Source organism: Chironomus tepperi, unplaced genomic scaffold, assembly GCF_022539635.2.
Source record: "Chironomus tepperi strain 1889 unplaced genomic scaffold, CSIRO-AGI_Ctep_v1 contig_74, whole genome shotgun sequence".
Lineage (NCBI taxonomy): Eukaryota > Metazoa > Arthropoda > Insecta > Diptera > Chironomidae > Chironomus > Chironomus tepperi.
Genome location: NW_027226196.1, coordinates 255,215 through 267,747, shown reverse-complemented (window position 1 = coordinate 267,747; position 12,533 = coordinate 255,215). Strand labels below are relative to the sequence as shown.

Sequence of the window (12,533 nt, the reverse complement as noted above, 5' to 3'; positions counted from 1 at the left end):
TTGATTTTGAAATGATACATTTTTTCTGTTAATTTTATGTGTTTTTTTTTGTTGTTGATTACTTTATAGTTGATTGTTTAATATGCTGGTAGGTATGTAGTTAGGGTAGATAATTTGAGTTGGTATTTAGAGATCAATTTGGATTTTTGATTATTAATCATTATTTTTTTTGAAGAATTTCACCATTTTTTCACTAATTTTAATGCAAAGTCGACAATTATTTGACAATTTAAGAACTAAAAGGAGACTAGATATCAATGTCCATTCACATTTCACTTATTTCTAAGTTGAGGGTGTTTGAGTTGCATAGAATTGGATGTTAACTGAGGTTTTTGGGTAGAGGCTCTGGATAGAGCTGGAAGTCGACTTGAATCTTGTATGGAGTCGAGTTGATTTGAATTGACTTCGAGTTCTGGTTCTGTGCATCTTTGAGCTTCTTAGGATTAATCTTTCGCTTATTGTTTTGTCATTAACGACTTATTTTATTGATATGACATTAGTTGTCCTCAAAATTGGTTGATTGCTAGTTTTCTGGTTGCCATTACGACTAGTAATATTGTAAATCACTAGTTAGGCAGTCAACTAATCAAGTTGAACCAATCCATTCGTGATATGATCCACTATCCACTATTTCATATTTATAGTAAAGAAGTAAGCATTACACGAACATTTGTCATGTCTATATTGACATATAGTCTAATAGCTATTGAGAGATAGACTGGCTTCAGATGAGAGTTGAACTCATGTCCTGACAAACAATTGCGTTAAAGACACTCAGCCTATTGACTAAACACTCAAATAAAGAGGATATTATCTCTGCACTAGCAAATTTGGCTATATATAGCTCAATACTATATTCCACTCTACTTTGAATCTACACTTTATTTTTAAAATAATCCACAAGTATTTCATTGTTGATCTTTAAAGCCAGATCTGTATTATAATACTGAACTATCCAAAAATTATATCCAATTATCAATCAATCTTGAAAATAAGACAGTAATCACTAATAATTAGGGATCGGTAAAGAGCCGCAGGCCTGCATTTTCAGATTTTTAGATGCACAGACTAGCAGCTTTCGGATGTTACTTAAAGTTTGTCAAAGGTTGCAGTTATGCAATTTTAAACGAGCCCTTCTAATTCCTCAATATCCACCAATCCTAAATCAACATCCAACATCTTCATAACTCATCCAATACCCTCTGGAAGCCCATAAACACATTCACAAAATTCCCATACACAATTTCAATTAAATCTTAAATGCTGTTGCTGTAAATGCAGATGATGATGCTGATGACTATAATGTATGGATGAAAATGGACTAGGTGAACTCGGTTGACCAGTTAATAGTTCAGACATGAATTGAATATAAGTAATGGCAAGTCTAAGTGTCTCAATTCGTGATAAACGCTTTTCATATGCAAATGTTGGAACTTTTCGTCTCAATCTGTCGAATGCTGAAAATATCAATGAGATAATGTCGCCATTTTTTAAGGTATGAATCATGTCTGTAACTCACCTTCATTAAGATTAAACATCCGTCGTCGTTCACGAATATTTGCAGCTCGTCTTTGTGCAATTGTTGCGACACGTCGTCGAGTCTTTTTATTTGATGCTGACGATGTTGGATTTGTTGAGGAACTCGATGGAGTTAATGCAGTTCTAGGCGATGATAGACGCTGAGACACAAAATTTCCAACTTGACTTCTCGGCCAAATTGCCAAATCTTGAAATCCAATAATATCATTGTAGGCAGCCGTACCTTCTTGATTCCAAATTTGAGGAAATGGAACTTCTGGTGTACTGTATACAGCACTAGAATTTGGCAAATGATTGCCATTCCAACTTTCACCACCAAAATGTGTCATTTTTTTTGTTACTTTAAAGTCAATTTACGTTCTTATCAGATTGAAAATTTTCACTAAAATGACGAAGAATTTTCATCAAAAATGAAAAATCATTGGCAACATTCTGTGCGGTTCCTATTGGTTGCATCCTGTGGACGAATGGGCGGAGCTTAAGGATATAATAAGGGGTGAACTTCTATATGCTTATTATGTATCCTTTGCCATCCCTAAATACATTTCTGTATGCAGTACAAGTCACAGCATGCAGGGGTTCCACATGTGTCAAAAATCACATCCTTCCTGCTATAAAATAGCATAATTTTTAATTAAAATCGTATCATAATTTTACTCATCATTTGTCATGGCATAAACATATTTAATAAAGTAGAGCAGGAGGGGAACTGGAATTGATACAAATTGACTTTAATCGGAGGGGTGAGATGTATACATGCACAAGAGGAACTGTAAATCTGTTGTTTTTACCACAATTCTAAATCAAGTGTAACAAATGACTCTTTAGTATTGAAATTTCACGCTTTTAAAGCTAGGGATGTAAGGTGCTAATCACATTTACGGACATTAAGCATGTTAATTTATGTAGGTCAGGTGCATTGAGTCATGAAACTATACGGATAATCTCAATCTTTCATCTTAGAGAAATTACTCAAGACTAAATGAATTTTGGTACAAGTCAACAAAGTAGCTTGTAAGAGGATTAACATCAATAGTCAATGTCAAAATATTAAACAACATTAACAATAGTGAGCAGCAACAAAAGAAGGGTTTATAATGGATTATCTTGGAAATTATACTTTATGAATGATACAGATTTAATTAAATAAGTGCTGACACGCTTTTCCCCTTAAAAAATTTGTAGAGAAGAAGAATTGGCAAGTTAGGAAATTTGGAGGTTATAAGCGCATTTTTTGGGTCAAATCTAAAATTTAATTTAAGATTCAAAAATTGATCTTATTAATCAAAATTTGAACATAATAATCCAAAAATTGAACTTAATGATCCAAAAATTGGATTTGTTGATCAAAATTTGATTTTATTGAACCAAAAATTGAACTTATTGATCAAAATTTGAACTTAATGATCCAAAAATTGTACTTAATGATATAAAAATTGAATTTGTTGTTCAAAATTTGATTTTATTGAACCAAAAATTGAACATAATAATCAAAATTTGAACTTATTGATCAAAATTTGAACATAATAATCAAAATTTGAACTTAATAATCCAAAAATTGAACTTAATGTTAAAAATTTGAACTTAATGTTTAAACATTGACCTTAATATTCAAAATTTGAATTCAAAAATTGAACTTAAGGTTCAAAACTTGAATTTGATAGTCAAAAATGAGCTTAATGAAAAAAATTTTAATTTTTTTATGAAAATTTTAATTTATTCATCCAAAAATTGAACTTATTGATCCACAAATTGAATTTAATGATCAAAAAACTGAACTAAATGACTCAAGAATTGAATTTTACGATCAAAATTTGAACTTAATGATTCAAAATTGAATATATCATCAAAATTTGAGCTTAAGGGGTCAAAAATTTAAATTATTGGCCAAAATTTGAACTAAATTATCGAAAATTTAAGTCGAATTTTGAGTTCAAATTTTAAACTTTACAAACAAAAATCAAAATTGTAGTTCAAAAATTGAACTTCGCTTTGAAAAAAGTCAAAGAATTGAATCCAAATCTACCATAAACCCGACAAACTGCATACTCCTTTACCCAAAATTTACGCTAAAAAATCCAAACAAAAACGTCTAGTTCCTCTTATGATTGATCGGATTGTATGTGAACTTGAACATATTTTTGTATTATATAATATCATAATGCTAATAAGCGTGTGAAAAATGTGACAAATTGTGTAATTTATACTGTCGCAAGAATTCCATTTAATTTCAATTCTTTTTTTCGGCAATAAAAACTTTCCACTCCGTATTGAATTGATTCAGATGCGCAGACACTTGCTTTTTTTGTTAACATGTTGCTGTATTGAATCTTGTTTATGTTACAGAAAGGGAGAAAATTATGTTTGATGACTTACAGAAGTTATTGTTCTCATTGTTATGATTTACTTTGCAATAAGTCATTACTTAATTTACAGACTAAAAATGAGGTTGCTATTTATGGATATTTGTGATGTATATTGTGGATGGTAATGGCTTAAAAAAATTAAGTTAATGGATCAGTTTAAATTTGAATTTTTGAAGACTAAAAGATGTTCTTTAAAATTGATGAATGATGAGAAATGGACTTTTTGTTGCTTAACTGCTGTGTTTTAAAAATTATTCAAGGATTTTTGGGTAATGGAGTTTGTGAGAACTATGAGATCTATTTGGAGATATTTAGTGCAATTTTATGGTTTTTTGTTGCAAATTTTAAAAGAATTTTGGTGTTTCTGGTGATGAAAAGTTGCTTGGTTGATGTTTTGCTTAAAAAGATTTGTGAATTTAGATAAAATACACTTGCCGTAAGGGACAAGACATACACATAACTAAAAAAAGTGTCTAAGATCAGCGTTGCTCATGTCAAAGTTCAGATTTTATTAGATCAGCTTTCAAGCCTTGTCAATTTGAGGCTCAGAATTTACGCTAATCCTTTAAAGTGTCCTTTCTGCGGCATATCCTAGTCTTACTTAAGTTCATAGTTGAAATATACTCGAAAAACTGGTTCTTCAACTTCAAATGAACTGTGAATATTAAATAGCTTTCGATAAGTTTCTTAATGCATCCTTCTTCAGTGCAAATTCCAGAATAGCTTAATTCAGTTGACGTGACTCTTACTATTAGCCGGATTCGCTTCAAATCTGGCTCCAATTCATAGTCAAGTCAGTCTGATTCCGGATTTTGGATCAATTAACCGATTTGTGCTATTCAGATTTGTATGATGAGTAATATGATTGAATTATGCGTAGAACAGTCATTACATTGTTGAATTATTTATAGCAACATGATGATTTGCTACAGGCACATCAGGAATCAAACCAAAGATGGATATGTTCTGTTCTATCTTTTGGCAGGTTCTTGAAATCATTCTTTGTTTAGCAATCCACTTGTTTCGTGAATTCATGAGAATATAATCTGCTGCGCTGTTTAAATGAAGCTTTAATTAAAAATGAAGTCAGTTCCAAATCAATTCATGCTTTGTTCTTTTATTATTTTACAATAATTCAATAATATGCGCTTAATTTTGAGTCTTTGTGCTCTATTTCTAAAATAAACTACGATTCATAAAGATTTTTGTCTAATTCTCACTAATCGCACCAGGATATCATCAAAGTAGAATCAGATGAATCCCCGAACAGCATAATTTAGTCGCCGGTATGTCGTGTTGACGGTGAGCTGCCCGACAGCTGTTTTTGCAAGCAAAAGAACCCCTGGAGTCAAATATTAAAATTCTTTGCCAACATACAGCGACATTCTTCAACTTCCGAATCATTCCTCATAAAAATCACATCCAAATACACCCAAAAAACTTATAGCAGCTTCAATAAAAATTCTGACGACAATATTAAGACCATGAATATAAAATCCAACTGAGAACATGTCAATCCATACAATCAGATTTTACCTCACAACTTGACGATGACTCATCCAACCTCAGTCCATTCATGAACTTGACACGATGAAAAATTAGAGTAATTAGATAAAATCCTGTTTTTTCCGCTTAATTCCATTCTATCATGAGAACAACTTCACTTTTAAAATTCAATTTATCTTAACATGAGAGATCATAAAGATCAAGTTCATTAAAATTCAAAAGATAATTCAGAGACTGCAATTTTATCATTTTGATGGAGGAAAAAAAATATAATAAAGATTTGAGGTAGTTTTCCGCAAAGTTAGATGGATCCAGTGTTGATAATATGAGTAAAGCTTCGGCTGATTAATGACATTTTCCTGGAATGTTCTGAACATTCCGTCAAATTTGTCCACTTGGGGTTGAAATTGGCTCATTCGTGCAGTCGATAAGTGCTCTCGTTGCTTAATAATTTTAATCCTCAATTGGTAATTCTAGGTTCGAAACTAATCAGTAAGCAATAACTGACAGTTAGCTGAATTGGAGCCCGAATTGAAGCTAGTTAGTCCCGAATTTGAGCCAGGTTGTCTCGAATTGGAGCCAGGTTGTTCCGAATTGGAGCCAGGATGTCCCGAATTGGAGCCAGGTTGTCCCGAATTTGAGCCAGGTTGTCTCGAATTGGAGCCAGGTTGTCCCGAATTGGAGCCAGGATGTCCCGAATAGGAGCTAGGTTATCCCGAATTGGAGCCAGGTTGTCCTGAATTTGAACCAGGTTGTCCTAAATTGGAGCTAGGTTGTCCCGAATTGGAGCCAGGTTGTCCCGAATTGGAGCTAGGTTGTCCCGAATTGGAGCTTGATTGTCCTGAATTGGAGCCAGGTTGTCCCGGATTGGAGCTAGGTTGTCCCGAATTGGAGCTTGATTGTCCTGAATTTGATCCAGATTGTCCCGAATTAGAGCCAGGTTGTCCCGAATTGGACTTGAGATTCGAACCCACGTCCTACGATTCTCCGTCGCATACTCCTACTACTGAGCTAGGAATCCTGATCCAGACTACCACCCAGAACACAAACCCTGCACCAATCAGTTCCCTTATTGTTTGAACAACATCGATATTTAAATTTTTAATGTGGGTCATGAATACTCTAAATCATATTGTGAGATAATTTTTCCACTCCAATCCACAGTTCCATTACAAAGCCGATAAATCTCGTGTAAATAAAATAATAACTACAGCAATTCATTACACATTAGATCGCTGAAAGCAGTGTACAATAAAAAATCTACATGGATGTTAGAAAAATATATTACATGCATAGATTTGTGGTCGACCTTAAAAGGAATGCGGAGAATAAAGCTAGTCAAATGAAGTTCTTGCTCCGGCTAGAGGTTAAATGATTTTGTAATTTGACCAGAATGAGGTTTTTTTTGTTGTTGCTTTATGTCTTAACCTGCAATCTTAATTCAATCTGAATGTTGCTGACATGATTAAGTTGACATGAGTTTTGTGCTGTCATGGGAGATTTATTTTTGGGTATGGTGTGGAAGTTGATCTGATTCTTGAATAATTGTTTGTTGATTCTAAGTTGATTTATGGACATTTTTGACCAGGACATTTTGAATTTGATGTTATCTTGATATGTTAAGTTTATGGAATTTTCTAGGCTGAATTTTTTAATGCATATTTTGACAAATTATGTTTTATGGATGCACTTAGTTTATAAATTCAATTCCGAGAATGCTTATAAATATTATCTTGATTCTTTAGCTGTTTCCTTTATTAAGTGTCAATGTTATATTCTTTCAGGGATTCATTTCTTGCTTAAGATTGAGTATTACGAGTCCTATCTGAGAGACATAATTGTTTGGTTCAGACAATCATATCTCAATTAAGACTAGGACTGAACATGTTCGGTTGAAAACCTTATTTGTGCCTTGTTTGCACCAATTCAAAAGCAATTCAACGCTGATATAGTTAGGAAGAATCCTGTATTTGTCTGCTTCAAATAATGTCCAATAGCCAATGTCATTATGTCAATCATAAATTTTCCATCCTACAGACTAGACAGTTTTGATTTAATTTGTCCTTTGACATCTTTATCCCGATTCAGAACTCCAACAATAGCAGTTTATTTAGCGTTATCTGCACTGTTCAAAGTTTACTCGAATTTTACATGAAGACAAGTCGATTTTACATTGAAATGGAGTCTGCTCGATGAAAAAGGTTAGTTAGGCTTAGATTTCTGGTTATCTTGGGATAATAAGATTAGATTCACATTTGAAACTCGGTTAGTATCGAGTTTAGACTTCAGGTTGCCAAAATCTTACATGAATTTATATTATTTAAGCCACCGAACAGAAATGATTCTTTCTAATAACAACTTTCAGTATCAAAACTTCTAAGCTTTACTCAATATGCTTGCAAATTCTCAGAATTCAACCAAATTCCAAATATCTAAAAAATCCACAAAAAACAATCAAGTTTTAACCTTAAAAACCCACGATCTATTCATTATGTCACTCAATGCATTAGCATAACTACTTATTATTCAACACTTAGAAACCATAATTATTAACTTATTATTTATTTATAAAACAGCATCTAATTAAACAATTTGTTAATACCTGAGACCACTTACAAAGCCATTACTCAGCAATCCCAAAATCGATGGCCATAAATCGACATTCTTATTTGCCAAAATAATGTTTTTGTTCCTGAAACGCAATTTCCTCCTCAAAAAAGTAAGTTCAATAATTTCAATTTTTAACGACTTTTTTATTTTTAAAATTCGTTCAATTTATTATTTACAATTTTTTATACAAGCTTATTGCTGCAATTTATCAAGATTTTATTATAAAGATTTTTTCTAATTTAAATGATGGCAGTGGATATTATGAATGTGAAGGAGACATAAAGTCATGGAAATAAATAAATAGGAGATGAATGTTGATCGAAACTGCGCAAATGCTTGAAGATATGTAGACATGATGATGAAAATTGTTAGTTTTGAAGTTTCGATTCCAAAAAAAAATTGTTAGCATAGTGATGAGCATGGCCTATCGATCAGCATAAGAAGAGAATGAGAATTTTGTCATGTGCTAAATTCGTTCCTTTTTAGGTTCAATTCCCAAAAAAAATCTTTTAATTTATTCATAAATGGCAGCCATAAGATGGAATCACATTTTGAGCGGAGTATTTTAAGATTTAAAATGTTTTGCGACGATAAAGTTTATCATTTAGTGCCAGACTGGTGACTTGACGACTGGAGCGTGAGCAGCATAACCGTAGGCTGCTGGGTAGGCAGCGTGGGCTAGACATAAGAACAATATCAATTAATATACATCCATTAATTCCACAACAAATTCAGAACTTACCAACTGGAGCAGCATAGGCAGCTGGTGCGTGATGGGCAACTGTGGCATAGTTGACTGGAGCAACATGGGCAGCATATGAGACTGGGGCAACATGGGCAGCATAGGTGGCTGGGGCAGCATAGTGAGCTGGAGCAGCATAGTGAGCTGGTGCGGCATAAGCGACTGGAGCAACTGTCTTGACTACAGCTGGGGCAGCAACGACTGGAGCAACAACCTTAGCGTGGACTGATGGAGCTGATTTTGAGACAACAGCGTTGAATCCATTGACATCATCAGCGGTGTAATCGACTGTACGGACTGAACCGTCTGGTTCGACGAGTGAGTATTGTCCCTTAACGAATCCACCATCACGGTGTTCGCTTTGTGACTTAACATCACCAGTTAAACCATCATGAACTCCATAGTTGAATGAGTATTTTGGGTGTGACTATAAAAGACATTAGAACCATAATTAGCCTTTATACATGTTTATGCATGCATGCTACACAACATTATACATATTTCCTCGTTATTAAGACATGTGATTACAACTTGTCATGTGAGAGGCAACAAAAGATCTTTTAATTCAGCCTCTAAAGTCTTTAATTTCATATTACAAAATAAATTAACAGCACCATGCTGTTGTTTGTTTGTTTGGCGCTGTCAGAGGCTGTTTTTTGATTTGTTCCTTAAAGGCTGAATTTGATCAAGGTTGTCAGATAATGAGGAACTAAGTGAGCTTTGTAATTAAGTTTTCATACAGATTGAAGTTTGTTCTTTGTTTTGTGGGAGGTTCTGGGGATGGCCTTTTTAAATTGGATGTGACTGGATTGGGAGATTTTGATGGGAATGACTGTTGGATGTTGAGATTTTGAGATGGAAATTGAGAATTTGTTGGGAATTTTGAGGATTTTAAAGAATTTTGATATTAACAGACGGAAGCTAGCGATAGAGCCAGTCTTAGACATCATAGGTGGGAAGCCATGGATTACAACTAATCTGCACGGCCAGCGAAGTAAGTAAAACCAAATTTTGCAGCAAAAAAGCTGTTGGAAGCAATTTTGGAGCAAAAATCTTTGAAATGGTTCTTAATATTGGCAATTTAATGTCAAGATTGGTATTGTTAAGGAATGCAAGATGCTCTTGGAAGCTTGGCTGATTATAGCTTAGCTAGGCAGGGTTGCTACAAGTGTAGCAAGCATTTTTGGCACAAACTGATTAGAATTGTTCTTAAAATCAGTGTTATTAAGGAAAAGTAGAAGCTATTTCCATCTCAAACTGAATTTATGTTGATTTAAGGAATATTCTTGCAGTTCCTGATCATTTTGATGCCCTAATACCAAGAATCATTCAGTGATGATTAGTAACTTCAGAATCTAATTGAAACCTTGAATTTCTATGCTGAAACTTCTTAAAATGCCACAAAAGTGTTGCAATTTCTAAAGTTCATCATCCTTAGCTACTAAGCTACACAAAGGCTTGAATTGGAAGCCACAAGAACCTCAAATTTCTCAGGAATTCTATGTTGAATTCTATGCCATTGTTTGTTAAGCTTTAATGTCATTTAGACCAAATAAAGTCCACAATACTCACGTAGTAGTCAGCTGAATGTTCATCAGCAACATAGGCAGCTGGGACGAGACCTGCAGCAGCAACTCCGATGACGGCGAGGACAACAATTGACTGTGAATTTTGAACAATGAAAGGTAAAATGTTACAAAAAAATGTTGCACTACTTTATGCTTATTAAGCTATAAATTATTCAACTTCTAGTCAGAATTTCAGATCACGATCTTTAACTTTAATATTTTTTTCTCAGCATCTGACTTATTAAGAATTCATATTGTGATCTTTAATATTATTATTTTCACACACAAAAATTAGTAACTCACTTTAATGAATGCCATTTTAAGGTAAATAAGTTTTGGATATTTTATGTCTTTAAAAAGAACGAATTGATTTAACTTCAAGTGCTATGAATTGAATGATAATGAAATCAATCGACATCGGGCTTTATATATTGTTTGGTTTGTGTCTCTCAGCACCCCAGGTAAGTTGTTGCTCTCTCATTCCCACTCTCATCTATGCTATTGGCTCTTGTGTATGAAATGAAACAAGAAACAAGAAACAAGCTTGTTGTGTACGGGAGATTATTGTTTCTCATTCATAGCTTTATTTTGTGTCTCATTTTAATTCCTACGAGACACAAAACTTAATATAAATCGGGAGGGCAATAACAATAATACAAATAATAAGATCGACTATTGCTCCATATGTGTGACTTTTACTGACCGATCATATAGAAAAAGCATACAGTCATAGAATTATCCTATTGTCTTGTTAACATGAATGTATTAAAAGTTCAGCATTGCATATTTGTCAAGGTCTTTCAAGGCCTTTTTGTTCCATTCTCAATCAAGCGGAACCGCTTGTTTTCCTACTTTGCAAAAATTTCTCGGCAGTTCTAATGATTGGATTTTTTTTTTGCTGCCTGACTCACGTTTGCAGTCGTAGTTCCTAAAAGAATTTGCGATAAAATGTATATTGAGTTTGTTTAACGAGCTGACGTGGCCTGATTCTGGATTATGTTGATGGAAAATTCGAGTGGATTTGATGCTGGATTTGTTTGTTGCTTGAGTTGAGAGATATAGAATGGGAATCTATGCTTAGAAATATATCTGGCAATTGATTAGGAGACAGTAAAGGAATTGTCAATAGATTGGATTAAGGTTTCTTGGATTGTGATTCTTAAATCCTGTTGTATGTTACATTAACGATGTAATCTTAACAATAGCAAGAGACACAATTTTTGGAAACTCAAACTTGTAGCTCGGAAGATAACATGGATGAAAAAAATTAAGAATCTGGCTCCAGAATGACGTGAATCTGCCCTAATTTCATCATTCCTCATTTTTTGTAAAAATCAGGAGTCAAGGCAACTTAGTGCTCAATTTTTCGTATTTTTTCTATGCCATGTGTCTTAATAAATCACATTTCAGCCCTTAAAAGTGTGATATTGTGGTTTTGTAGAAGCCGCAGACAGAATCTCTTAAGTTTTGTTGCGTAACATTTTATTTCAATAATTTTCAAGACACTTCAGCACTGCACTTGGATTATTAATGAGCAATTGATAGTAAGCGTTAGAATCAGATTCAGACGCCATCGAAAGGAGGTCATGGATCAAATGTTGTATCCTGTCAGAGATGTAAAGTCTCAAAAATCCGGAAAAACAAACGGCATAGACCCTAACAGACAAAGAACATGCTTTTGTGATATAAAATACCACTTGGGTACCTAAAAGCGGTCTCATTGCCTGTTAGGGAGAGTTATCGTCCAAAGAACTCATGGAAAGTAGCTGTTGATCGAGAAAATATTGCATTTAGAATCGAAAATTAAACATCGAAGTAAGTAAGTAAGTTAACGGCGTACAAATTACCAAAAATTTAGTTCTAGGGCTACTTGACTCTGACCTAATGAAGATTGTCATCAAATCTGTCCTTGACCAAGAGTCACGGTAATCTCAGCCCTCATTTTCGGCTTTTCCGTTGACCTTCTGTTAAGCATACAAAATTTTTATATCCAGAAAAATTCAATTCAATCTTCAAATGTCATTCAATAAATTTTTCCAAGTCTAGACAAGAACTGAAAAATGTATCAAATAAATATCTTCATGCATTTCGTGCTTTATTTCATGGTCTTTGAAGATTTCATTGAAAATTCAATTTCAACCAGACACAAAATTATATGTGAATTAAACAATTTCAAAACAAATTCCAATTTTTTGTTTCATT

The 12,533-nt window shown here is 33.5% G+C and overlaps 2 protein-coding genes across 2 annotated transcripts; both read right to left on the bottom strand.

Annotated features, from left to right (window-relative positions):
* Fer3 (48 related 3) lies at positions 1–1,899 on the bottom strand. The gene is made up of 2 exons (XM_070633716.1): positions 1,520–1,899; positions 1–1,457 (listed from the first exon to the last, which is right to left on the bottom strand). Exons 1-2 carry the CDS (start codon positions 1,866–1,868, stop codon positions 1,246–1,248), a joined length of 561 nt encoding a protein of 186 aa, XP_070489817.1. The 5' UTR covers positions 1,869–1,899; the 3' UTR covers positions 1–1,245.
* A 6,244-nt stretch (positions 1,900–8,143) lies between these two features.
* LOC139085622 (larval cuticle protein A3A-like) lies at positions 8,144–10,748 on the bottom strand. The gene is made up of 4 exons (XM_070633715.1): positions 10,635–10,748; positions 10,336–10,425; positions 8,764–9,190; positions 8,144–8,699 (listed from the first exon to the last, which is right to left on the bottom strand). The coding sequence occupies exons 1-4, from the start codon at positions 10,647–10,649 to the stop codon at positions 8,626–8,628; spliced, it is 606 nt and encodes a 201-aa protein (XP_070489816.1). The 5' UTR covers positions 10,650–10,748; the 3' UTR covers positions 8,144–8,625.
* Between the last annotated feature and the right edge of the window lie 1,785 nt (positions 10,749–12,533).

Bases quoted from the DNA above. Each gene is read 5' to 3' on its own strand.
- LOC139085622 (XM_070633715.1), bottom strand. The intron at 9,191-10,335 runs GTGAGTATTGTG...TGTCTTTTATAG, and splicing joins AACATTCAGCTGACTACTAC to TCACACCCAAAATACTCATT. The intron at 8,700-8,763 runs GTAAGTTCTGAA...TCTTATGTCTAG, and splicing joins TGCCTATGCTGCTCCAGTTG to CCCACGCTGCCTACCCAGCA.
- Fer3 (XM_070633716.1), bottom strand. From the start codon at position 1,868: ATGACACATTTTGGTGGTGAAAGTTGGAATGGCAATCATTTGCCAAAT. The intron at 1,458-1,519 runs GTGAGTTACAGA...TGATATTTTCAG, and splicing joins GATGTTTAATCTTAATGAAG to CATTCGACAGATTGAGACGA.